Source organism: Natator depressus, chromosome 2, assembly GCF_965152275.1.
Source record: "Natator depressus isolate rNatDep1 chromosome 2, rNatDep2.hap1, whole genome shotgun sequence".
Classification (NCBI taxonomy): domain Eukaryota; kingdom Metazoa; phylum Chordata; order Testudines; family Cheloniidae; genus Natator; species Natator depressus.
Genome location: NC_134235.1, coordinates 201,697,415 through 201,724,093, shown reverse-complemented (window position 1 = coordinate 201,724,093; position 26,679 = coordinate 201,697,415). Strand labels below are relative to the sequence as shown.

Here is a 26,679-nt window from a genome sequence, read left to right as displayed (position 1 = left end):
GGGGTTCCTTAACTGTGGAGGGGCGATAGATGGAATGCATCCTTATCTTGGCACCAGACCATCTTGCCAACCAAAATCGCAAGGGATACTTCTCAATGGTGCTGCAAGCACTGCTGAATCACAAGGGACGTTTCACCGACATCAACGTGGGATGGCCCAGAAAAGTGCATGACATTCGCATCTTTAGGAACTCCAGGCCGTTTGAGCAGTTGCAAGAAGGGACTTACTTTCCAGACCAGAAAATTACCATTGGGGATGTTGAAATGCCAATTGTTATCCTTGGGGACCCAGCCTACCCCTTGCTTCTATGGCTCATGAAGCCATATACAGGCAGCCTGGACAGTAGTAAGGAGCATTTCAACTATGGGCTCAGCAAGTGCAGAATGGTGGTAGAATGTGCCGTTGGACGTTTAAAAGCTCGCTGGCACGGTCTGCTGACTAGGTTAGACCTCAGCGCAACCAACATTCCCATTGTTATTGCTGCTTGCTGTGTGTTCCATAATATCTGTGAGAGTAAGGGGGAAGATGTTTATGGCAGGGTGGGAGGTAGAGGCAAATAGCCTGGCAGCAGATTTTGAGCAGCCAGATAGCAGGGGGATTAGAAGAGCACAGCGAGGCGCGCTGCGCATCAGAGAGGCTTTGAAAACCAGTTTCATGACGGACCAAGGTATGGTGTGACATCTGTGTGTGTTTCTCCTTGCTGCAAACCCACCCCCTTTGTGGATTTTAATTCCCTGTAAGCCAACCATCCTCCCCACCTTCCATCACAGCTGGCAAAGGAAATAAAGTAACTATTGTTTTGAAACCATGCATTTTTTTTAAATGAATAAAGAAAGTGAGATAACTGACAAAGTAGCCTGGGTGGGGTGGGGTGGGATACAGGGGGAGGGAAAGACAAGGCCACATTGCTTATTGTAGCCACATTAAAAATCAAAAAACTGTTTGAATGACAGCCTTCTGTTGCTTGGGCCATCCTCTGGAGTGGAGTGGCTGCGTGCCCAGAGACTCCCCCCATGTTCCTGGGCGTCTGGGTGAGGAGGATATGGAACTTGGGGATGAGGGCAGGCGCTTATATAATGGATGCAGCAGGGGTCTGTGCTCTTGTTGGCTTTCCTGCAGCTCCAACAGACGCTTCATCATGTCAGTTTGCTCCCCCATTAGCCTCAGCATCACCTCCTGCCTCTGCTCTTTGCGCTCACTTAATGCTTTCCTGGCCTCTGCCACTAAATGCCTCCATGCATTAAGCTGTGCCCTATCAATGAGGGAGGACTGCAGAGCTCGGAAAACATGTCATCGTGAATGCGTTTTTTGTGTGTGGTTTTTTTCACCTTCTAATCTGCAATAACCTCAGGGTCAGAGATGATAGGGGGAGCATAGAAACATTTGCACCTGGCGGGGGGGGGGGGGGATAAAAAGGGAGAGTAAAATTTATGATCCTTTTTGTTTTCAGAAATGTGAGAGATTCTTTCACAGTGAATCAAGCAATTCACAGCAGACAGCACTTGTGCTTTACATACAAGGTTGCATTTTGCCCTTTATATTGCGCACCTGCTGGTACGGTGACACATCACAAACGGATGGGCAACAGAATTCGGTTTCCAGGCAGCCATGGTATGCGGGGCTGACTTCTTACGTCTTCATAACGTGGGAATGGTTTCAAACTGCAGCGCCATCCTTTCCCATAGCAAGCAATGCCAGTTCGGTTTCACATTTAAAAGGACGGGCTGTGGTTTTCAGGTGGATGTGCAGCACACACCTCCCCCTCACCCCACAGCGTGGCTATTCTCTGGGATTATCCTTTTTAGCTAAGCACAAACAACCCAGCATGAACAGAGTTCTTTTACTGTCCCCTTACAAAAATTCTCCTATTTCAACCAGGGGACCATGAATGATATCACTCTCCTGAGGCTAACACAGAAAGATAAAGACCGAATGTTGCTTGAATGTGACCAAAACCCAGGACCATTCGCTGACATGCTTTGTGCTGCAATGATTCCAGACTACTTGCTACTGGCTTGGCGTGGTAAAGTGTCCTATGGTGGAGGATGAAATAAGGCAGGCCTCCCCAGAAACCTTCTGCAAAGACTTTCAGAGTACCTCCAGGACAGCTTCATGGAGATATCCCTGGAGGATTCCCACTCCATCCCCAGACACATTAACAGACTTTTCCAGTAGCTGTACTGGCCGTGAATGCATCCCAAGTCTTCAGGGAAAATCAAACATTAAACACTATTGCTTTTAAACCCTGTACTGTAGTAACAAATGTGCACTTACCAGAGCTGCCTTCTCCTACTCTGGGGTCCGGGATCCCACCTTGGGAGGGTATTGGCTCCAGGGTGATGAAAAGGTCCTGGCTGCCGGGGAGAACAGATTCACCGCTTGCCTGCTGCGCATTCCCCGCCTCTTCCTCATCCACAAAATCCTCCTCCCTGTTGCGTGAGACTCCCCCCTTGCAGGTGTCCATGGACAGTGGTGGAGTAGTGGTAGGGTCCCCCCCTAGAATGCCATGCAGCTGATCACAGCAGCAGCATGTATGGGACTCTGACCCAGAGTGACCTTTTGCCTCCTTTGTCTTTTGGTAGGCTTGCCTGAGCTCCTTAACTTTCACGCAGCACTGCTGTGTGTCCCTGTTGTAGCCTCTCTCCACCATGCCCTGCGCAATTTTGGCATATTATATATAGCATTTCTTCTTTTTGATCGGAGTTTGGCCTGCACAGATTCTTCTCCCCATACAGCAATCAGATCCAGTGTCTCCCTTTTGGTCCATGCTGGAGCTTGTTTGCGATTCTAGGGGGACTCCGTGGTCACCTGTGCTGCTGAGCTTGCCATGCTGACCAAACAGGAAATGAAATTCAAAATTTCCCGGGGCTTTTCCTGTGTACCTGGCTAGTGCACCGGAGTTCACATTGGAGCACTGTGGGATACCTCCTGGAGGCCAATACCATTGAATTGCATCTGCACTATCCCAAATTCGACCCAGCAAGGTCAATTTTAGCGCTACTCCCCTCCCTGGGGAGGAGTACAGAAGTAGATTTTAAGAGCCCTTTCGATCGACAGAATGGGGTTGGTTGTGTAGACGCATTCGTTTTAAAATTGACCTAACGTGGCTAAATTCGACCTAATTCTGTAGTGTAGAACAGGCCTTCATGTGGTACAATATCCACTTAGAGTTAAATCAGTATTACACCTCAAGGCTGTATCTTGCCTCCATTGAAGTCAATGAAGTCATCATGTTGTTAAGGACTAGATTTTGACACCCCGACTCATGATGAAATATCCTACCCTGCACAAAGCGCCACCGATTTCTTCTTTGTATGATAATTTGTATTTATAGGAGGCTGTTGTAAAGTTGCCAAACCAAAATTGCCCAACCGAAAAAAAGGATCAATTTATTATTAGTCTAATTGTAATAGACATTTATTGGTTTTCATCGCATCCTCATTAGGCATGGAATACTTATATTCATGAAGAGCAAGCAACAGAACGCATCTCCTGTTTTTATTCACATCAATACAGTGCTGGCAAGGATGATACAAACTTTCTCACATAGACCTGCCAATGATCCTAATCCCCAATGTAAAGCGATTGCCATCTCCAGACAGTATTAATAATTAAATCTGCAGGCAACAGTGGGGATGAGAAGTATTTTCCAAAATTAATACATACAACACTGTAACGGGTTTGTGTATTAATTTCCAGTTAGAAACTCCTGAATCTAGGCTACAAGTGTGTATAACAGGGATACTCAGACTGAGGCTCGCAAACTGCAATTTGCTCTTTAATGTGTCCCTGCGGCTCTTTGCAGCACATGATATTAACACACTGTGTGGTTTAATCATTAAACCAGTCTACGTTATTAACCAGCAAGGATGCTTTTACTAGGTCATTAAGCACTTGTAGTTGATAAAATATTTGGTCATTCATTTTGCTGTGAGAATAGTACATATAAATTCATATTCTCTCTCTCTCTCTCTCTCTCGAAATATATATACAAACAAACACACACACACGCACCATTCTCACTGACTGCCCAATTATTATTTTATCAACTACAATATACAGTACTATAGTAAATGAAACAATGAATTCACACTACTGGGGCTCTTTTGGGTAATGTTGATCGCTAATGTGGCTCCTGAACCACTGAGGTCTGCGTATTACTGGGGTACAACATGCCAGTTTCTCACCAGCCAAGAAAGTGTGTCACTACTCCATGGAATTCTAGGTCTGTCCTGAAATAAGCCTTATAAGAGAGAGTACAAAATGCAAATAAACTGTCAAATTAATGTTGCAAACTGGAGGTCATATGTATTCATTTCATTTGGAACCACCAACTTCATATACTCAAGGCCAGCATTTTCTCCATGAGCTCTACAGCCCAAATGATTTCCAAAAGATTATTCGGAACGTAAACATATGCTTTCACAAACAGACAAATATTAACTTCCATTAGGAAACAGCATAACCCTGGGCACAAGTGGAACCATCTGTCAATAACGCACTGTAAATATACAGGTACAAGGATGATTGTTCTTGTCCCTTGCCTGCCATCCCCAACCCCCACATCACTGCATTTCAAAACAACACAAGGCCTGTAGATTCTCGAGGAAGTACTGTACTTCTGCTGGTCATTAGACCAATATTAAATAATGTAATCAAGATATACAGTAATTCCTCCAAAAGATCCTTTTATGACTTACTGCTTAATGTTATGTTTTATTACTGAATTCTTTATCTTTTTAATTCTTCTAATGCGGCACTTAACATAGAACATACCCTGCAATTGTCCATTTTCATTTGGTTTAGTTCCAAGTTATATCTTGTACAGTTAATGTTATCTTTATCTACTAGAAAGCTAAATATTGATTTCCCTTCCCCAAAAAATGCTAAGTTGCTCATGATATTTTGTATTTTATTGGCATTACAAACTAAGTGAAAGAATTTTTATTCAGATAAAACTTTATCTGTTATTGCTTTAACCAGATCTCCATTTTATAGTCCCAAGCAACAAAAAGCAGCCAATACAATAGTTTGAATGGAATGTTTTAAAATAAATGACCTCAGTGAGTTCTGGGTAGAAAGAGAACAGGGAACACTTTCAGAAGATAACCAATCCCAGCAGCCAAACAATTTGTGAAATTATATTTGGAGTGGTGTAACAAAGGGAACCACATAAAAGGTCTCAATGCTGCCAGACAGATAAATATGACAGACTATGTTTCAGTGGTTCTCAATCTGCTTGCAGCCCAATCAGCACACAGCTATGGCCCATGTGACATCCTCAGGGCCAGACAGGTAGTATATATATTGCGTGGATATGGCCCACATAACACAGAGAACTGCATATACGGCCCACAATGGTAAATAGGTTGAGAACCACTGCTATGTTTAGAAAAAGATTATGCAAAAAACAGAAAAAAAAAATGTGATGGGGGGGGATATCTATTCCCAGGCTAACAATTTATCTAATTTTACAAATCAGAAATATATTTTGGCTGTGGAGTAAGAACCCTTCCTTCCACATCCTGTCAGCCGATATCTTCTGAGTTTTTCTACCCTCTGTTCATAGAAACAGAGAAAAATGTTGGCCCCCAAATTCCAATTGCATGGCCAAATTCAGCCTCAGATCTTGAAGGGAATGAAGCTGTACAGAGTAGAAGCAGAATTTGGCCTTGCAGACTCTTTATCATTGTGATTATACACAAACTAGAAGAAGCCAGTTTGAACTTCAGCTCCAAGGGCCAGTTTGCAAGACTGCCAGCTTGGAGAGGTGAGGGGGAGGAAAGGGGAGAAGGAACATCTTTTTACTTGTAAACTGAGAAAGTTTTATCTGAAGTCAGTAAAAGATAATAAATATGAAACCACACAATGCCATTTACACAGTTATTTTTAGAGTAGAACTGCAATTAAACTCTGGATGGCCAAGAATAATTGTCCCAAATAGTTCAATAAAACTGTCTGGTATTTTTTGTTTTAAATTTCAAGACTGCCTTTGCAGGTTGCAAAAAATGTAGACAAGAATTAGGCTTTAATAATGATACGTTAGTGTGATTTTTTTTTTTTAACATCTAATTTTACCCAAGAAAAAGGGGAAAGACATGCATATTTTTAAAAAGTATCTCCTGACACAGGCAATACTAATGTCTAGGGTATCAGTCTCCAACTTCAAGAGTATACAAATATTACATACACACATTCCAAATCATTTTCAAACCAGAGACAAGAGAAAGTTTGCTACATTTCCACTGTTAGCCATTATGGGATACATTTAGTATGTTCTACATAAACATTTGAAAAATCATTTTTAAAAACTGTCCTGCCTTTTTATTTTTAAATCATTTGACTGATGCCCTAAACTTTAAGCTAACTTTTCCCAAACAGGAAGTTGGTGGTTGTTGGGGTTTTTTTTTTAGGAGGGGTGTGTGCAAATAGTTTGCTTACTAGTAGTGCTGTCCTAGGAAACTTGGGACAAAAGAAACGACCATAGTGCTGAGAGAAGGCTCCGTGAGTTCAGATCCAGCCTACAACCACTGCATCAAAGTGTGCAGCTAAGGCTTGATAAAGTCACAGGCAGCTTCTTGAAGGCCATCAGCCTTCCCTCTCTACTCTTGCAGGAGACTCTAATGTAGCTGGCTGTGGAAACACCGGAAACATACCAGGCTGCAAGATCAGGCAGAAGCCTACAAGCCCAAGCTACCTTTCTCTGTTGCTGCAGCACTCCTTTCAGCCAAGAGAGCACAACAAGTAACATGCCCCACCCAGCCTTTAGAGAGGGCCAAACACCACACCCTGAAGCAACTGTGTGTGCCAATGCATGTGTTGAGGGAGGCAGGCAGCCCAAGAGCATTAAAAATAATTAACAAAACCAAGAAAAATATATCTATACAAGTGGACAAATAAAGGATAGGAGGGGGAAAGAAAACATTAACAAAAAGGGGTAGCAACTGTGCCAGGATATAGGACAAAGAGTTGCTCATAGCAATAACAAGAAAGGGTGGGGCGGGGGGGGGGGGAAGGCAAGGGAGGGGGTAGGATGCACCCATAAAGAAATGTCTTCTACAACATACAGGATTATATATTTAGCAAAGAGACTTACCACCAGAAACAGGGGCATCCATGAAAACAGCTCCCATTTTTTCAACTGCTTTAGCTAGTTCTTTTGAAACGGCAGGGTCAATAGTACTGGAGTCTATTAACAATGAACCTTTCTTCACTTTCCTAAAAAAAAACAATATCAATAAATAAAATATTTGTAGCTAAGTCGAAACTGCACATGACCACATCTCTGACTGCTGTCACTGGCTAGTAAAGCCAATGCACTCGATGCAAGAAAGTGGCCATGGATCCTTTTCAGATCACAGTCTTAAAATCCTAGTGTGAGTGAGACCTGCTAAGGTACCAACATATATACCTGTTCCTCTTGAACTTCATTATACGGGATTGTGGGTTTGTTTTGGTTATTTTTTGTTTGGTTGGTTTTGATAATCCAAAACCAGTCACTTAAAATGGACTAACAGATACATAAAACCCTTATGAGAATGAACAAAAAAAGGGATGTTCTGCCTAAACCCTACTATAACACAAAGGATCAAAACGACTTGCATTGTTTAGGTACAAATTCTATCAAACAAGATTATATATATAGTTCTATATGTGGCAGACTTAAAATATGTTTATGCAATGAATGGTAGAGTACCGTATAGATGTAACACCCTTCAAACTTTTAAAGTTACATACACAATGGATCTTTCTGGTCAGATACTTTTATATGAAAGAAATTGCTTATGGAAAGAATTACCTATTCCTTTCAATGCAGCAAGCTCCTTGTATTTACCACCAGAACTTGCTCTAAATAAAAGCTATAATTACAAATTGTAAATCCAGCAGATTGAAATGGGTAAGAGGAATGTGAAGCAACATGGAAAAAAGTTGTGGGGGTTGGTTTTTTTCCCCCCCCTACTGGGGGCTGGTAAATGTATGTAGCATGGAAAAGTTCACTTTTCATATTGCACCTTTGAAATGTACAAAGTAAAATGCAGATATCACACACAAAATATGTCTTTAAATGGCAGCTGTCCATATTTGGGTCAAAAATCAAATTCAGACTGCTTCTTTGCCTTCTTCCTCCTGACCCCACCTGCAATTCTTGCTCAAAAGAGCCCATAACACTCAGTTCACACAGCACATATTTCCAATTAAAAAAAGGTAATAATTTAAAGCTACATATTAGGCAATAAAAACCCATTCTATGATCATATGTTGTATCCAATTTCTAGTTAGAGTACAGTGCAAATACAGAAATAAAATTCAATGTATCACTGTGTTTACATTGTTGCAAGTACACAAACACATCTTGCTGTTTAACATAAATGGTTAAATTTTGCTCTTGGATATACAGATACAAACATTTTTGACTTCTAGCCCATACTACAGCTCCAGACTCAAACATTACCCAACATATGAAGTTCTTGTCCTATTTAACAGAAGAAACAGACTGGAGAGATTACTTCGGATACAGCCTAACAAAAGCCAATTCTGAAGATACCATTGGGTTACCTTCCTCCAGGTTCAGAACAAGCCCTCAAACGGGGAACTGATGGAAGTCTGTGCAACCACACAGAATATATACCAGAGATTTTCAAACTGTGGGACACTGGTACGCCCTCCACCCCCAGCTGACAACAGGAGCCCTGGCCAGCAGCCCCCGGAGGGAACACAACTAAAAATTGTAACTCAAAGGGGAGGGCTCAGCTCACAAAGTTTGAAAACCACTGATGTAGACCCACACCTCTTCTGGCAAATGGAAACTTCTGGAGTATGACTAGGATCATTCTTAAGCTCTTGGGATCAATGCTTTCTTGGCAAGAGTGAAGAATCCTTAAAAATGGTCAAAGTCCAACCTATCATCAAAAAATAACCACTCAGCACACAATCTGGCACTTACTGCTAGTCTCTAGCTTTCCTTTATTCAGTAAGGGAATTGAGAAGGCAGCAGGAGGGAAATTCCAGCAGCATTTAACTGCTTTCAGGATTCTAGGCTCCCTACAGCTTGAACTCACCGTCAGAGTACAGACCTACTGGCTGCCTTTGACACATGATTAAGTGCTACTGATCCACTCACGGAAGACTATCACTGTGGAGAGCGCCATGCTGGAAACTCATCAGGTTTCACCTGAACAGGTCCCAAAGCACGGGGGGCAACTGCTCTTCTCCATAGGTACTAATCTACAGATTCCTTCAGGGCCAAATTCTGTCCTTCCATTTTGCCAGGGATTAAGGCAAGGGAATGCAGGGAGGAAAGTGTCCCACTCCTCTGCTGAACACAGAGGGGAGCTCCCCCTCCTCTCTCTGGTTTGGATAAGGGGTGCTCCCCCACAGTTTCTCCTCCTCCTTGCCTGGTGTAGTAAGATTTCTGTCCAATCTGCCCTAACCACACACCTGATCAATATCTATTAAGAGACTCTAAGACTATGTCTGCACTTCCACTTGTCCCCAGGTACTTGTCCATGTACTGCTGTCACATGTACCCTGTACCCGCACTGAGTGTCCACACATGCTGTGCTTGGCCAGGGTATATGCTGTGATGGGTATATACCCACATCCAGACATCCCTTTTGGTAAACGATGTTAGTGCTTCCAATTCAGGATCTGTATCCCAGAGTCTTGTACATCACAGGAGACATTCTGGGAACCGCCTTGCTGCGTGTTGCTGGTACTGTATGGCACCTTCACACTTTTGGCAATGGCAGCTCCCTCCCACCTCTGCCAAACTGCATGGAAGGCATGGAGCAAGTATATGACAATGCGGTTCTGCGCCTGCTGGCAGGACAAATGTTTGTGCAGTGCACTACCAGTTATTGGATGGAATGGGTCCAAAACTATTTGAAACACCAAAGATGGCTGACCAAGAAACTGCTTTATGGAGAGCACTTAATCATTCTTAAAATAACTGAAAACCAGTTATGTAAGGTTTTGGGTGGAGGGCTTCACACATTCCTTCTTCACAACGTTTTCTGAAACCGGAGCTCACAGTACTTCACTGTTACGAATGAGTACACCCCTGGTTGCAAGTGGTGATTGTTTGGGGGTGAGGCAGGATGAGTCATAAAAGCACAGCTCAGTGTCAGATATCTTCAATGTTAATTTAGTTTGGTTTCTTCTGTCTGTATTGTTGCCCAAGTTATTAACAAAAGCGTAAACACATTTCAGTTAACTTCTCTTCTATTTTCCATTCTGGTGCTTTGGACAGCAACAGTTATTTCACAGCTTAGTTCACAGTCATGAACCCTGCTTTTCTTAAAAAAAAATAAAATAAATGGCTAGGGGCAAGAGATGGAGAATGAATTGCATTTCTGTGGCACCAGAGTTACAGAACTCTCAGTCACGTCCTGTGAGTCCCACTGACCCATCCCAAACGTGTGTGAAATATCCCATTGACCATACTCGGAAAGCAAGGTGAACACACAAGTGAAGTGAACGGAAACTTTTATTTAAAGAGATACATGGAACACAGAACTACAACATTAACAGGCACTACAAATGAACAACAACAAAAAGATCAAATTCCCAAACATTACTGTCTGTGGCCCCATCTCCTTGTCCTTCCGCTTCCCCTCACCCTCAGAAAGAGGGGGAAAACAGATGCAGAATATTGTGCAAGGGGGCAAACAACGATGACTCCTAGGTGGAGTTTGGGGACTGAACGTCGGCTGGGATCCAGTCATTGGATCGTTCCACTCCTGCATGCTCTGGGGGATTCCCCTTGCAAGGGGTTTCAGGTGCCAGTGGAGGATGTTGTGACAGGTGTCCAGCATGCTCTTCCCCACCACCAGGAGAGGACAGTGGGGTGGATCCACCACATCAGCAGCAGCCTGCTTGGCAGCTGGAGGAGGAGTGGGCGGAGGCGGCGGTGTCTGTTCTGGGGAGAAGCAGTGGCCACAGAGGCAGGCAGGCCCTGAAAGTGTTCTGCCACCAGTTGTTCTAGCAGCTGCGTGAGTTCACAATCCCGTTCTCTCTGGGCATACTCCTGTTCACTGTGGTGTGACTCCAGATCCAGGAACCGGTTCATCAGTGCCTCATCCTGCCTAAAGGCCCAATTCTCCCTCACTCTCAAGAGCTCAAACAGCTCCTGCTCCTTCTTTCAATGCCAATGAGCAGGTCCTCCATGGCCCTTCTTCATCCGCTATCTCTGGGACACTGCTCCTGCCCTAACTCAGTGGAGTGGGTTGCATTATATTTTATTTCTTCTTTGAAGGAACCTAAGAAGCCCCCCGTCCCCCATAATATAACTGTGCTGCCAAAGGTCACAATATTGATACTTTTTAGCATCTCAGGGAATGCAACTGTTAGTCTCCTTCCTTCTCAGACTGCTTTTGCAGCCCATGAGGAAGGCGCCGAGGGTAATAATGGGAATACCTCCAGTGCTATTATTAAAATGCTGTAATGTTTACAGTGCATGGAGGGGCTGGTTGAGATGGGGTTTAGTTCCTTTCCAGGGGTACTTCACCACTCATCTATTTGTTCTTTAAAGGCTGGACACCATTTGGAGAACATAGAACTTTTCAAGCTACCAAAATAAAAAAAAAAAGGTGTACTTCCAGTGCTGTGGAGGGGCTCTAGCCACCTATGTCAGACAGATGTTTTTACTAATGACCACCTATCTATGTATTGCTGAGTGGAGGGGTTTGGTGAGCTATAAAGGTGGACCAAACATTTGCACTGTCCTTAAACCTGAAGAACCAGTCTGAATTTCAACCGCATGAAAAATTTGTTGAATTATGCTTATAGGACTGGGAGGTGATCTGAGAGGCAATTGACCGTATTCCAAGCTAGTAGACAGTTCCCAGGCACAAGAGGAAACGAGAATCACTAAGAACGTTCATCCACCCCCTAGCCAACCCTGAAGCACTAGAAAGTCCAGCCCGTGTCCAGCGAACAGCACTGAAAGGGGCAGAGCGTCACACTGCAAGTGTATTTTCTTCCCTGAACTTTCTGATTAACATTGCAAGCCTGTCACCTCTCCACTGCTAAAGGACACATCATTGTGTTTGTGCAACTGCCCAAGAGGATCCTACATCCACTTCTGCTTCACCTGGCTCCTGCCGAGTGATTTAGCACAGGAGAGGTCAGATACCAGGGACTGGGAATGGTCATAAACAGCTGAAATGGTCATAAGGAGAATAGACCGTTCTGATACTCCTCGGACAACCAAAGTGTTCCTTCCCTTTCTGTTTCCAAATCTGACAAGGCCTGCACCAAGTCACCAACTACTCCCATTTCCCTTCTGCAGGCTCCCATTTGGAAAGGAAAAAGGAAAAGAGGGGAGGGGGGAGTGGGGAGTGGGGCAGAGGGGTGATTTGGGGTTTTTGATCAGCCGTGTCATACAACTGTTCTTCCTCCCCCCCACCCCCACACACACTCATTTCCCCCCCAGTTCACACAGCCCAGGGACTATCACTGTTCACAGTGTTGACAGTGAAATGAAGAGACATAGGGACTGCTCTTTAATATTCTTTTGTTATGGCTTCTGCTAAGTGCATTACAGTGGTTCATGGGATTTCACTGAAATCATTGATTTACAGCTATGTCCTGCTTGGGGACCATGTTGAGGTAGAGCAGGGAGGTGGGGCAGCTTCAGGCATGTATCACCAGAGCAAGAGGGGATAGATTGTAACTTACCAGCTTCGGGTTCTGGTTCCTGCAGCGGGTCTCAGTCCTCCTCAGGCTCTTCAGGGGAAGGCTTCCTCACTCAGGTCTGCTGGGCAGAGGTACAGAATCACACGCTCCTCATCCTCCAGGTCACCCAGGGCTTCCTTGGCAGTCCCTGCTGTCTTCTTGCTCTGCCCCTCAGTCCCATCATATGAAGAGGCCAGCGAGTTTGAGAAGGTAGTCATGAATCACTTCAGGGTCTGTACTTGAATCCCTGGGGAGCACCCAGTTCAGCTCATCGTAGCATAGGCACATGCTAGGTCCCCTCCTGGAATGATTGTTTCAGTCCATCACCCTCTGGGTACAGGAGCCTCAAGCGCTTCCAGAAATCCCAGCACTGGGACGGAGTTTGTTGAATGCCCGACTCCTCCAGCCTCTGTGAAATCTTCCAGTAGAGGTGTATATTCCTGCCACTTCAGCTGAAGTTGAGGAGGACAGTGTACTCTGACCACACCTTGATGAGCACACTGGTATGCTCCAGAGACCAGGTGGCAGCTCTTGGAACATGATCCATAATGGCCTGTGCTGATTAACAGAGCAGTTCAGCAGAAAACTGTCCTGAAGTGCTCAGCGCAGGATGCTACTAATGGTGGCAATGGGGGATAAGGGTCTGGCAGGAAAGGGAATGGCCCTGGAGGACTATTGAGACTCGTGACCTGGTAATATGCCCCTTGCTCCTGTCCATACTGCACTGTAGAACATGTATGGGCCATGCCACAGCAGAGGCATGTACATACCCACATCCCTCATGCATGCTAGCTTTCTTGCTGTGCGCTCTCCTTCAGGAACCTGCTTCAGCACTTCAAATGTAGACAATGGGGAAGGGGTTATGGCACAACAATGCACATGTACAGTTGCAAGGGTAGATGTAGCACAGATATCCTATGGACTCTAATATCAATATTAGACAAGCACTCTTCGTTCAACATGTGTAGAGCAAAGATTTTCCATTCAAGTTAGAACGCCTGATAAAACTGAGGGCCTGGGTGAAAAATAGCGGGTTCAAGCTCAAAAACAAAAAACAAGACTGAGGTACTGATCAGAAAAAGGAAGAACCTCCAGGAGCTGGCTAAAACTCACTACTTTCCCTTCCCGCCCTCACACACCAAGGGTTTCCCCCACCAATCATGATGATGATGCAGAACCTTGGAATCCTGCTAGGGTTGATGCTAATCCTTGATGTTTTCATTGCAGCAATGGCCAGAAGTGCCTTTGGCTAGTCAAGAGACTCTGGATCTTCCTACCAGACGTAGAGCTAACTATGGTCACCTATAAGCAAACCACTACCAAATGAGACACTTTAGGGTCTTCCCCAGGTAAAATTAACTGAAGACCACCCAATAACTTCAGAGGGTTAAGCATGTAGCAGCCAAACTCCTGATTAAAACAGATCATACCAGTGCTCTGACCCCTACCAGCTATAACTACGTCTGATTCATTTCAAGGCCCTGATCCATCTCTTTAAAGGCCTAAATGGATTAGGAAGCAACATCTCAGTGACTGGCTAGAGCTTTGTGTACCAACATGTTGGAGCATCCCTATTGAGCGTACCTGAATGGTGAACCCCTGATTTGTCCACACATGAATTAGAGGTAGAGTTTTCCTAATGGAGTGCCATCTTGTTATGAACTGGAGTTTAGGTGAGCCAGAAGGACAGATGGAGCTGTGCTGATTTACAACAGCTGAGAATCTGGCTCCAAATCTTAACATCTTCAAGGCACAGTTTAAATGATATGCATATTTTCAAAGGAATTCCCCAAACACCCAAGAAGAGGAGCAGACTAAATCCTTTTACACTGTGCCTCGTGTACTTATTAAAACCATGAGGTATCATTTGTCATGTTAATGGACATTCTAAAATGTGAATAAAAGGTGATTTTATAAAAGCCCTTCAGTATATCCAAAAGCAGAATTCAGTCTTGAGTTAGAAAAGATTAATATTAGACAGGTCAATGATTCTCACTTTTCAATAATCTAGCCATTCTTTTTCCACTCACAAGTCCTAGAGTTCCTTTATCAATTAGTCTTTCAAATAAGAGTCAATTGCAAGGATTTGTAAACTTGTTAAAAATTTAAAATAAAATTAAATCAATTAATAAAGTCTGTCCAGATATTCTATGGTAATGTTCTGCACTACTATGAGCCAACATGGCATCATCTCAGATCTAACCCAGACATGGGATTTATGGACTCCAAAGGATTTAAAAAAAAAAAAAAAAAAAAGATATGCTTGAGCAAGTGATTCATAGCCAATGGATATGGAAACACTGGAGCAGAACTATAAAACATTTATGTATCATATTCATAGGAATATGCACTTATTTCCAGAAAAACACATGACGTTTAAATTGTGTCCCTCCTTTAAACTTCACAGATAAATCTTGTGCTAATAAAAGATAAAGTTATTTTAGCCAATGACATTTAACTAATATTTACTATTGAAAGAATCCTACAGTTAGCAAATCAATCAACAACCACCACCAAGCAGATAAAAACAATCAGTTAAATGCACTTCAGGCACAGCATTTAGTTAAAACAATAGAAAAATCACCTGATAAAAGCAATATTGCCTTGATCATAAATGGAAATTAACTAGCACAGAGCAAATTCTTACTTTAGAATTCCATTTGCTCCTGTGTAAACTTCTACGGCATTGAGGCTGGAGGGTAGCATAGTAATAATCCTGTCTGCTTTTTCTGCTACTTCTGCTGGGGAATCCATTACCTTAAAAAAAATAATAAAAATAATGTAACTGCTGTTGAAAGACAGAAAGAAAATATATCTTCTTTAACGACTTTTAAAGCACCACACTTAACAGCTAGACAAAAATGAAAACACAGGAAACAGACCACACCATTCGACAAGCTCTAGTGATAGAGAGAGAAAAAATTTTGATGAGGATCCTGTCAGAGATTCCTCCAAATTCTCCATCCAGGGGTGTGATTATAATGCTATCCATGGATCCTCCAAGATTGAGGGCTAACTAACGATCTACTGCAAGCACAAGGCCATCTATGCAAAATGCACCTCCACACGCTGTCTCTGGGGTAGTCCCATAATACTAGAGAATTAGTCCCACATGGATGACTGCCCCTACTTCCCTTCTATAGATACTGGGAGGGACAGGAAAAGACCCCCCTTCCACAGATGTATTTAATTTTAGAGCAACACACTCTGGTTAGCTTTAACTAAAGCTACCAACGCTGCCAGCAGGAAGATATTGGCAGCATCATATGTGTTCTGGCCGACTGCCAGGGAGGCTTCCAAAGGCCAAGGCCTTCTGCAAAAAGAGCAGTTAGTCCTGGAAAAGTTTTGACAGCAAAGCCATCCCAGCCAATCTTAAATTACTGCAATAGCAAAACTGATACACAAAGTGAAAAAAGAGTGAAATCTTCAGACTTTTTGTTTCCACCTTGCCATAATCATACTGTCGCCTACAAATGAAGTCAGTTTATGAACAGGTAAATGCAGCCAACCCTAAAAACATAGCCAACAACAATATATATTAGTAACAGAGACCTATTAGAATGACTAGACCTGCCAGGGCAAGACTGTCGCAGGCAATATAATTCCTGAAGTGCCACAGAATTTAAGGCCAGAAAGGACCATCAGATCATGTAGTCTGACCTCCTCTATATCACAGGCCACTAAATTTCACCCCAATAGTTCTATATTGACCCCAGTGACTTTAGTCCTCAAGAGATGAAGGCCTGGTCTATATTAGGAAATTAGGTCATACAACTATGCCACTGAGACCTAACCCATGGTGTCAACCGAGCTACTCCCTCTTGGGGAGGTGGATTACCTACACCAACAGAAGAACCCCCCTCACTGGCACATGCAGTGTTTTCACGGAAGCGCTACAGCAGTGCTTCTGCAGCATTTTAAGTGTAAACTAGCCACAAGATGTGTGCCAGAGGCAGAGGATAGACCCCTGAAATGACAGGGAATTGACTGGTGAGATATGCTGAGATGACTAAGCGAACCATAACCCATGCTGCAGAGAAAAGTAAAAATTTCCCCAAGGACAAGCAACACACTAAATATCTTCTGCCTATTAAGGACAGCAAGCAAAGTAAAATAACTTGACCAGATGCGAGATTAGGAAAACAAATTTTTACTTTATAGAAAAATTAGAGTGCAAGAATAAGTTTTATCATTAAAATCAATTTTACGGCACTGATATGCCTGATTGATATTATTGTTATGACCAATTACAATGCAAAATAAGTTAACACAAGTAGAGCTGCATTCATATAGTCTAACCTCAAAATACAATTTGTTACATAAAAAAAAAAAGTTTTACTGATGGAACTTAAGAGTTGGGTTTTAACAAAAGCAACATGAGAAAAATATCTGACATATCACACTTAAAAACACAAGTCCAGACAACAATAAAAGACAAAACCACATAAAAGATGAAGAAAAAGACAAACTTCATTGCTACAATTTGAGTGATTGTATTTGAAACATTGCAGAAAATGGATAAAAAAAAATCACAATTCAATATTGAATTCAAAATGACAACTGCTAATAAAATTTTAAATATATATAGAGAAAAGACATTTTAAAATAAGTCCTAAGAGACTTGTGCTTATTTTCAATACATTAACTCCCTTTTTCATAGGAGGAGGCTTCTTACATCACAAAGAAAGACTGGATGGAAATTCATCTTTGGAGAAGCGTTGCAAAATTAAAATCAGCCAAAGCCACCAAACCTAAAAATGAATAAGTTTTGGTGTCCCAGTGCAATAGTTTATTTGCTGACCACAACAATCTCGCATTACTTGACAAAGTTACAGCAACAATGAACAGAAAAGAGTTGTTGAAAAGAAAAAAAGGTATTCATTCCTTCTCTGAGCCCCATCTTCAAAAAATCAATCAAACCGAAGTGTTTCTGACAACTGTTTTTGTTTTTAAGTAAAAAGTTAACAGCTCAAATGTCCCTCACCAGAAACTTCCATACAGGTTTCAACATGTCCATCCTGCTAATTATCGAGCTGTTACAAAAAATATTCTGAGACACGGCATCTTCAGGAGACAAATCACACACACACTGCGGGTGAAATCCTGGCCCCATTGAAGTCAATGGCAGAACTCCCATTGATTTCAGTGGGGGGTAGAATTTCATCCATAACGTTTTTCCACACTTTCCAATAATATTTCTGTGTGCCTTCAAACTTCTTTAAAAACTGAAGTTGTTATTTTGAAAGAGATACAACGGTAAAGATAAAATACTTTGTCTCTTTTCCTTCACATCCAATCATCTTCGTTTTTGAGTTAGTGAATGTATTAACATAAAGATTGTAAAATGCAATTTTTAATCTATTAGCCAGTCTGAGACCATTAGGGTTCCAATCCTGCTTACCTTACTCACATAGGTAGTTCTTTTGATCGTAGTAGGATCACTTGCAGGAAGAAGGTGAAGGGAGATCTTTTATAATTTTTTCATCTATTCAAGAGCCTAAATATCACATATTCATGCTAAAGAATATCCTTGATAGTATGATTGTCTACTTCTGAATAAACTCTGAATCACAAAGCATAAATAAAAGATTCTGCTTTTTACATCTTTTTTAAAAAAAGATTTAATTAAGGCTTTCCGCATAACAAGGCACTGTTAATGTTAGGGGGAAAAATAGTTTGGTTAAAAATGAAATATGAATCTGTTTATTTGACCCTAAACCGGTCCAACCATCCCTACTCAAATGGATATCTATGAGTTTAAACAATAAGTAAACACATAAAAGGACATAAATATTAATCTCTCATATACACAATGTATTTATGAAACTCTAAACGTCAATAGGGCCCATTACCTCTTATTTAGGATGGTTGGCTTTTTCCTTACTTTTAAACAGTGACCATGAGAGAGAAGTTGAAAAAGGAAAAATGGGACAGTTTGGGTAGCTGGGTTTATCCAAAAGAATGATTAACTTTTTTTTCCTTTTTGTTTTAAATACACAATATAGTATCTGCTGAGCGGTAAGACACAGTTGCACACAGTGAAAGGAGGCAGACAGATTCCAAAACACAAAATTGACGCTAGGTAGAATGAATGAAGCAATATCAGCAGAAGGGCTTACTGCTGGTTAGTATGTATGATGTGTTCCCTCCGTGCCCAATCCACAGATGATGGGAGTCTGTCCTTCTTTAGTTCAAGCTGTAGAAACTCATGCTTTTAGTTCTGGGGGACTCCAATTCAATCTCCAGTGCTGGTCAAGATGGGACAGCCATCACATAAGCGGGGGCTAAACCAGAATTTTAATCTGGACTTGCATGCAGCTTCTTATTTGAAATAACTATTTCCAGCTTTCTGACAGGTAGGGTTGCCAACTGTTTAATCACACAAACCCAAACACCCTTGCCCTGCCCCTTGCTCCACCCCTTCCCAGGGACCCATCCCCCCTCCTTCCATCGCTTGCTCTCCCCCACCTTCACCAGGTTGGGGTGCAGGAGGGGGTGCAGGGCACAAGCCCTTGGAGGGAGTTTGAGTGCTAGAGGGGACTCAGGGCTGGGGTGCAGGAGGGGTGAGGGCTCCGTTCGGGAGGCACTTACTTCAGGCGGCTACCAGGTGGCTGTGCAGCAGGGCTAAGGAAGGTTCCCTGCCTGCCCTGGCTCCACGTCACTCCCAGAAGAGGCCGGCAAGTCTCTACAGCCCCTAGAGGGGACAGGGGGCTCCATGCACTGTCCCCGCCCTGAGCACCGACTCCATAGCTCCCATTGGCCGGAGCCCACTGTACCACCCACCGGGAGCCGCCCAAGGTAAGTGGGGCTAGGGGGCTTCATGTGCCACTTCCAGAAGCGGCCAGCATGTCCCTGTGGCCCCTGGAGGGGCCGGGGGCTCGGCACGCTACCCGCACCCGCAGGAGCTGCCCCCGTGGCTCCCATTGGCAGCACATCCTGGCCAATGGGCGCTGCAGAGTCAGGGCTGGAGGTGGGAGCAGCGCATGAAGACCCCCTACCTGCCCCCCAACAGCCACAGGGAGAGCCAAGTACCAGGGCAGACAGGGAACCTGCCTTAGCCCCGCTGCGTTGCTGGACTTTTAGTGGCCTAAAATCTCCTGGTTTGGCTTCAGTATCCTCAAAGAGATAGGGCCTGATTCCAGGAGAGTCCTGGAGAAAGTGGGAGGGTTGGAACCCTACTGATAGGGGTGGAAATGTCAGTTATTTATACTGATAGTACAGCTGAAGATTCAGCAGCCTGTTTCCGTCCTTTTACGGACATTATAAAGTCACACTATCTACACTGTACTGGGTACATAAATTAAAATCACTTCAATTTAATAGTTTGCCTGTATGTTATGGTTGCAGGGCAAAGCTGCGTTAAGATAGTCTTATACATTAAAAAGAACACACAAAAATCCCGAACTAAAACCTTTGCCCCATTCACACCACCCAGAAAAACCTGAATAAGTTTCAGAACTGGTCCAGTAATATATATTTCCTGTGCAGACAGAGCCTCTATCAGGATAGATAGATGTATAGAAGACATTGAACAATATTTCTTTCTATAAATGTTTATTCATTCTGTCCATGGAAAAGCCTCCTTTTTTCAAAAATAGTGGGAAACAAGTTCCGCCAATCTATTGTTATTTATCGTAGCGCCTAAGAGCCATACTCATGGACCACGACCCCACTGTGTTAGTTGCTATACAAATACAGAACACAAAGATGGTCCCTGCCCCAAGAGTGCATTAAATACCTCTGAGGGAGAAAGCTCTAAAATGCATATGATGTGACAGGAGAAACTGTACCAGGCCTCAGAAAAGCTGGAAGTCTGCTGACTGTGTTTATAGTATATATGTGAAACAGCTATTCGATTACTCTTCATGTTCTGATTCAGAGCTCTGCAAAACAAACATTCCTTTAAATCCAGAAGAGAATGAGAAGAGGAAAATTATGCAAAATCATGAAGAGTGGACAGTCTCTTCACAAATCTGAAAGCTTTTTTGCTGTTTTTAAAAAGGAGAAGCCCTCACACTTGTCTCTCAGTCACTGAAATAAATCTGCTTAATATTTCTAGAGGAAACCACTTCTATTGGCAGTATACATCTCATTTACTATTTGCACTGTCAGAAGTTAACTAAAATACTTTGAAAGAAATAAAAATGTTTAAAATTGTAAGTAATTGGGAGTACTTGCATTACTTTAAAAAGTACAATACTGTAAGAGTTAATTAAAAAAAAAAATTGCCAACACAGGAATTGCCATACTGGAGCAGAATAGTGGCCCACCTAGTTTAGATCTTGCTTCCAACAGGGGCCAGTGCCAGATGTTTCAGAAGAAAAAACTCTGCAGCAGTAGGTAGTTATATGAGAACCAAACCCCCGAAAAGTTTCCTTCTAACACCCAATCATTGTAAGTTGGTTGATGCCCAGAAGCATGGAGGTTTGCATCCCTTCTAAAGTTCTTGTTTAATAATTAAAAAAAAATATTTACTATAACAACTCAATTCACAGTTCTGTGTTTCTCCTGCAAGGCTATACACACCCAAAGTAGTACAGAAAATTCAGTTTTTTAGGCTTTTTGATGAGCCTCTAGCATCTTCAACTATTTTAGTTAACACCCCCTACAAACGCAGGTCCTAAAAGGTATGTAAATGGAGTCATAATTGGAGAGACTTCCAAATTCCCACAATTGGGTCACCTCTAAATCATTTTGAAGGATCCCTTTTCCTGTGATTACTCCTTCTGCCACTCCACATAGAAGCCCATCCTAAGCCATACCGCCTCAGAGCACTTTTCCTAAGTCTCTTGTAGCTCCTCCCCTACACTCAGATGCCTCTTCCCTTTTCCTTACTTCTCTCTGCCTTTCACCCTCTACTACAGGTGCCTGGGTTTAGCAAGAGAGGCTATTACTACCTGCTATTCATCACAGGCAGGTAGATGGCCATCTTCCTGCTAGGCCATTCATCCAGTTTTAAACCATACAGTCCTGCTTTTGTAATGCACGTCCCACGTCTGGCACGGAGACAAAACCGGATGTGGCTTTGACAGCCAGGGACACCATTTTGAAGAGAGTGTTGGTCTGCCCCCCACCAGCATGACCTCACATGTACCCTGGTAGTGTGACGTTCCTGGAAGCACCGGAACGTCCAGTATTTTGGGGATGCATAATTGGCCACCCTATTTCTGACATATGTTGCTTCCCCAGTTGACTGCTTCTGAGACTATTGTGTTAATTGGGGAACGAAGCAGTGGACAGGAAATTATTTTCAAGGGGTTTTTTAAGTGTGTTATTTGTATTCAAAACTAAATATTGTGTTCAGGAGCATAAACAGGCTTTTGGCTTTACTTACTTTTAAAAGGTTTCAGAGTAACAGCCGTGTTAGTCTGTATTCGTAAAAAGAAAAAAGAAAAGGAGTACTTGTGGCACCTTAGAGACTAACCAGTTGATTTGAGCATGAGCTTTCGTGAGCTACAGCTGTTACGAGCAGGACAGTGGGGTGGGAGGAAGTTTTGTTTCATGGTCTCTGTGTGTATATAATGTCTTCTGCAGTTTCCACAATATGCTATGCATCCGATGAAGTGAGCTGTAGCTCACGAAAGCTCATGCTCAAATAAACTGGTTAGTCTCTAAGGTGCCACAAGTACTCCTTTTCTTTTTTCTTTTTACTTTTAAAAGTATTTCTGCTCACTGTTAGAGAGCTTATTCCTTCACTCTCCCACTTCCCTGGTCCTTCTCGCATGAACAGAGAGCAACAATACCCGAAGTCCGAAGGTGCAAACAATTCGATGTTTATTGGGGTGAACTTCCAGCAAGCTTAAATACAAGTTTTTTTTTCTTTATTTTTGAATTTCAACTTACTTTTTGTTTGCCCCTAATTTATATAGTAATATTCTTAGCTATACCTTAACTAATTATTCTACTGAAATTTAACTAACTAATTTTAACATATTGTAACATGATTAGCTAACTAATTATATTTTACCACCTTAATTAGATTACACTTAGCAAAATTAATTATACAGCAGACAGAAACAATCACAGAACCAGACAGAGATTATACAGACAAACAATAGCAAAGTTGGAACTCTAATGACAAAACAATACAGAAGTGAGGATTTCACATCCCAGCTATTGATAAGCGAGTTCTTGCCAGACAGGATGCTATCAAACTAAGTTTCCTTTTACATTTTCTAGGCACTTCCCTTTCTCTGGAGGTGATAGGAATTATCAGGACAGGATTGTATTCCTAACAGCCCAATAGCACCTTATTTCAATGTGACTAGTTTGGAATGTGAGGATGTGACCGTTCGCTTCCTGGCTTATGGCTGCCTCTGCTGCTTAGCCAAAGGCCTTAGCCTAAGAACAGGGCCTCAAACAGTCACAGTAAGAGAGGGCCCTTACACCAGCAGACAGTGATTTTGATTCTTTTATACCTCTAGAACTAGCCAAGTGATAAGAATACCCCTAAATTCTTAAAGTACAGGCTTTTGCAGACAGGCCTGAATATCTATATCCTAACACTCACCTTTAAAGTCACTTAATATCTCATGTTAAGTCTTGCAGCTGATGCCAAGGATTCTATTACTAAGGCAACAATGAACTGTATGAATGGTGAGCCTTGACAAGTCCCTTTGTATTTCTGATATCCTTTTTTCAATCAACTTTTCAGTCTTTTTTTTGGTTGTGTGTTTGTATAGTGCCTAGCACGATAGGAGCCCCATTCATGGAATAGGGCACTATGTGCTAACACAAAACAAAATAATAAAAGCCAAGAAACAGGCTGTAAAGGTTACTGATCCACTTACAGTTTCAAATCATTATTCAAAACCAGATGGAATTAGATGTCCAATTACTAGTGGTTTTCTGCCCTGCAGAACACCTTGATTGTAACAGTAACATTTTCACTATTTAAGAATACAATCAGCTCTAACAATTAAAGATCTTAGTTAGAACGGTATTCCTTGCACCTACTCACACTTCCCTTACAACTGCTGAATATTTTTCCCCCCCCCACTGTTCATCATATCACATGCTGAGTAGCCACAATGTTATTTTTGTTCTGGTTTCCACTTACCCTAGCAACATTTTTTGTCTTTAGCTCTTTTGTGCTCATTAGTCCTCCTACAAATAATGGGCAAGTGCCAAGAGCCCTGTAGCATCTAAACTTAAAAAAAAAAAAAAAAAAAAAAAAAATATCACGGACTCTTGCGCTGAAGCGTGGACCATACAATCATACAAGATAGTGGCTAGGATCCAGGGCCCATTAAAAAGCAATGAGAGCGTTGCCATTGACTGCAACAGGGTCAAGCTATCACAAGATGCACACGTGTGAGGTGGGGAGAGGGGGAAGAACAGCTAACTAGCTTTATAATTAGCAACACATATCCATCATTTACTTTCCTTCCCTCCTTTTTCTTTTTCTCCCACTACAACCCTCCCATCAAAATAAATAATCACATCAGTAATTTGTTGTTTTAAATTATGCTTAGTGATGTGTACCAGAGTCAGAATGTCTAAGAAGGAAAGTTATTTTAACAAATGCACAGTTAACATTAAAATAAAGAAAGTGGGTTACTATACCTGGGCTCCCGAGTCTTGAAATTCTTTGCCAGCTTCTGGGAATACATCATATGCAACAACAGGATATCCGTGTTTTACCAGGTTTTTTGCCATTGGATTTCCCATGTTACCCAGCCCAATGAATCCAACTGGGGTTTTGGAGGCCATTGCCCTAGAACACACTGATTTCAATACAATAAATGAATATTTTGGAGAAATACACCTTAAAACATAAGAATAAAATCTAGTGAGCAATTTAATTGGCTTCTTTGAAACATGGGGGGTCCGGGGGGGGGGGGGGGCAGGGAAGTAACTTCAAACCCAGTTATATTTAAGTTTCAAGTGGACAGATTTATATCCTATTCATATAAAATGTAAACAGTGTCCCATTACTTTTTACCAATATAATCTCAGTCCGAGACAAAGCAATTTTACATTTAATTTTAAAAACATTTCTCCATCTTAAATACTGGATTTTTTAAATTGAATATTAATGAATGATACCTAACCAATAACCCTGAAGACAGAAATCCCATTTAGCCACAGAACAGATAAGGTGGGTGAGGTAATATCTTTTACTGGATGAACTTCTGTTGGTGAGTGAGACAAGCTTTCATGCTACACAGATCTGTTCCTCAGGTCTGGGAAAGGTACTGAGTGTCACAGCTAAATACACCTCTACCCTGATATAATGCGGTCCGATAGAACGCGAATTCGGATATAACGTGGTAAAGCAGCGTGCCGGGAAGGGGGAGTGCTTTACCTCGTTATATCCAAATTTGCGTTACCACAAGTAGTACCTCTGTGCCTGCCCCCCCACACCCCAGCTCACCTCTGCTCCGCCTCCTCCCCTGAGCGCGCCGCCACCACTCTGCTTCTCCTTCCCTCCCAGGCTTCCCACGCCAAACAGCTGATTGGCGCAGCAAGACTGTGAGGGAGGGAGAGAGAGAGAAGCAGAGCAGAGGCGGCGCAATCAGGGGAGAAGGCGGAGGGAGAGCGGAGGGGAGCTGGGGCAGGGAGCAGTTCCTCTCCCTACCCCGATATTACGCGGTCTCACCTATAACACGGTAAGATTTTTTGGCTTCTGAGGACCGCGTTATATTGGGGTAGAGGCGTATAAGGTCATAGAATGTATGCTAACTACTCAAGCTAAGGAACTGTTCAAGGTGACATGGCCTGTTAACACCCCTGTAGTCATGGAAAAAAATGGGGAGTTAGTGGATTACAGATTGCTGTAATAAATCATAAATCCAATGTCTTTATAAGACAATGGTACATAGCATCTAGCAAAGTTATGATTTTAAACTTCCAGGCTTGTCTTTTGAAAGCGTTGTGCAGATTTCCTTTGAAGATGAGGACTGATAGATCAGATAAAGGGTGATTACTTTTTGAAAAGTGTTCACCCACAGGTGATGTGGCATTTTGTCTTTTGTCATTTTCCTGTGTTAATTCATTTACGAGCATATTGATTGTCTGGTTTCTCCCACATAGTTGTTATTGGGGCATTTAGTGCCCTCGATGAGGTACACCACACGTCGTGATAGTAATATGCAAGACCCATGGATTTTGAAAGGTGTTTTGTTGGGGGTGTTGATCATGGCAGCAGTGTGGACATGTCTGCCGGTTTTGCAACTGTTATTGCGGCAGGGCCTGGTGCTACTCAGAGTTGGCATGTCCTGGTCTGTGGGGAGCTTGCTTCTGATGATTAGGTTGGAGAGGTTGGGGGGTTGTTTGAAGACCAGAAGAAGGTTAAGGAAAGATTTATTTCGTGGAGTACCTGTCCCAGGCCTGAGGAAGAGCTCTGTGTAGCTTAAAAGCTTGTCTCTCTCACCAATAGAAGTTGGTCCAATAAAAGATATTGCCTCACCCACCTTGTCTTTCTAATATCCCGGGTCCAACATGGCTACAACACCACTGCATACAACAAAGGGGAAAGGTGTCAGGTGAATGAAATAAAGGCTGCTTCTCGGAAACACAGAGGGCTCTCACAGAGGGACTAAGGACAAAGGGGGAGAGCTGGAGCCAGAAATGGATTCCAGCTTGGCTGGCTGACTGCACTGGCTTGGCCAGGATGGACTATATAACCTTTGCCTCTCTTTGCTAACCTAAGGACTTTCAGATTCTGTAGGCCAGGTGACTAATATATTACCTTGTTTTGAAAAGCCTACCTACTGTAGCTGCAAATACTCACTGAGAGCATTGCGCCGTGAAGGGGTACAGTACAAGCCTCCTGCAGGTGTGTAGCTTGGCTGAATTCACAGCAGGAAGGTCCAGTCTTGGAGGCCACGGGCCTGCCCCTTCAGAACTGTGTGAACCACTAGGGCTCGGCACACTAAAGAGGTCACGCCCATGAGACTGGTTATGGGCTAGGGCATAGACCTGACTCTGTGAAAACAACCAATTCATTTCACATAGGTTGCCAAACCACTATCAGATGGTGACTGGTCACGACCGTCTGTG

At 42.7% G+C, this 26,679-nt stretch overlaps 1 protein-coding gene across 1 annotated transcript in view; it reads right to left on the bottom strand.

Moving 5' to 3' along the window:
* The window catches only part of HIBADH (3-hydroxyisobutyrate dehydrogenase), a 130,536-nt gene that overhangs the window by 90,229 nt on the left and 13,628 nt on the right, over window positions 1-26,679 (bottom strand). The window contains exons 2-4 of the mRNA XM_074943322.1: window positions 24,241-24,401; window positions 15,323-15,432; window positions 7,097-7,218 (exon numbers count right to left, since the gene is read on the bottom strand). Of these exons, the coding sequence (XP_074799423.1) occupies window positions 7,097-7,218; window positions 15,323-15,432; window positions 24,241-24,401 (393 nt within the window). The remainder of the gene's footprint in view (window positions 1-7,096; window positions 7,219-15,322; window positions 15,433-24,240; window positions 24,402-26,679) is intronic.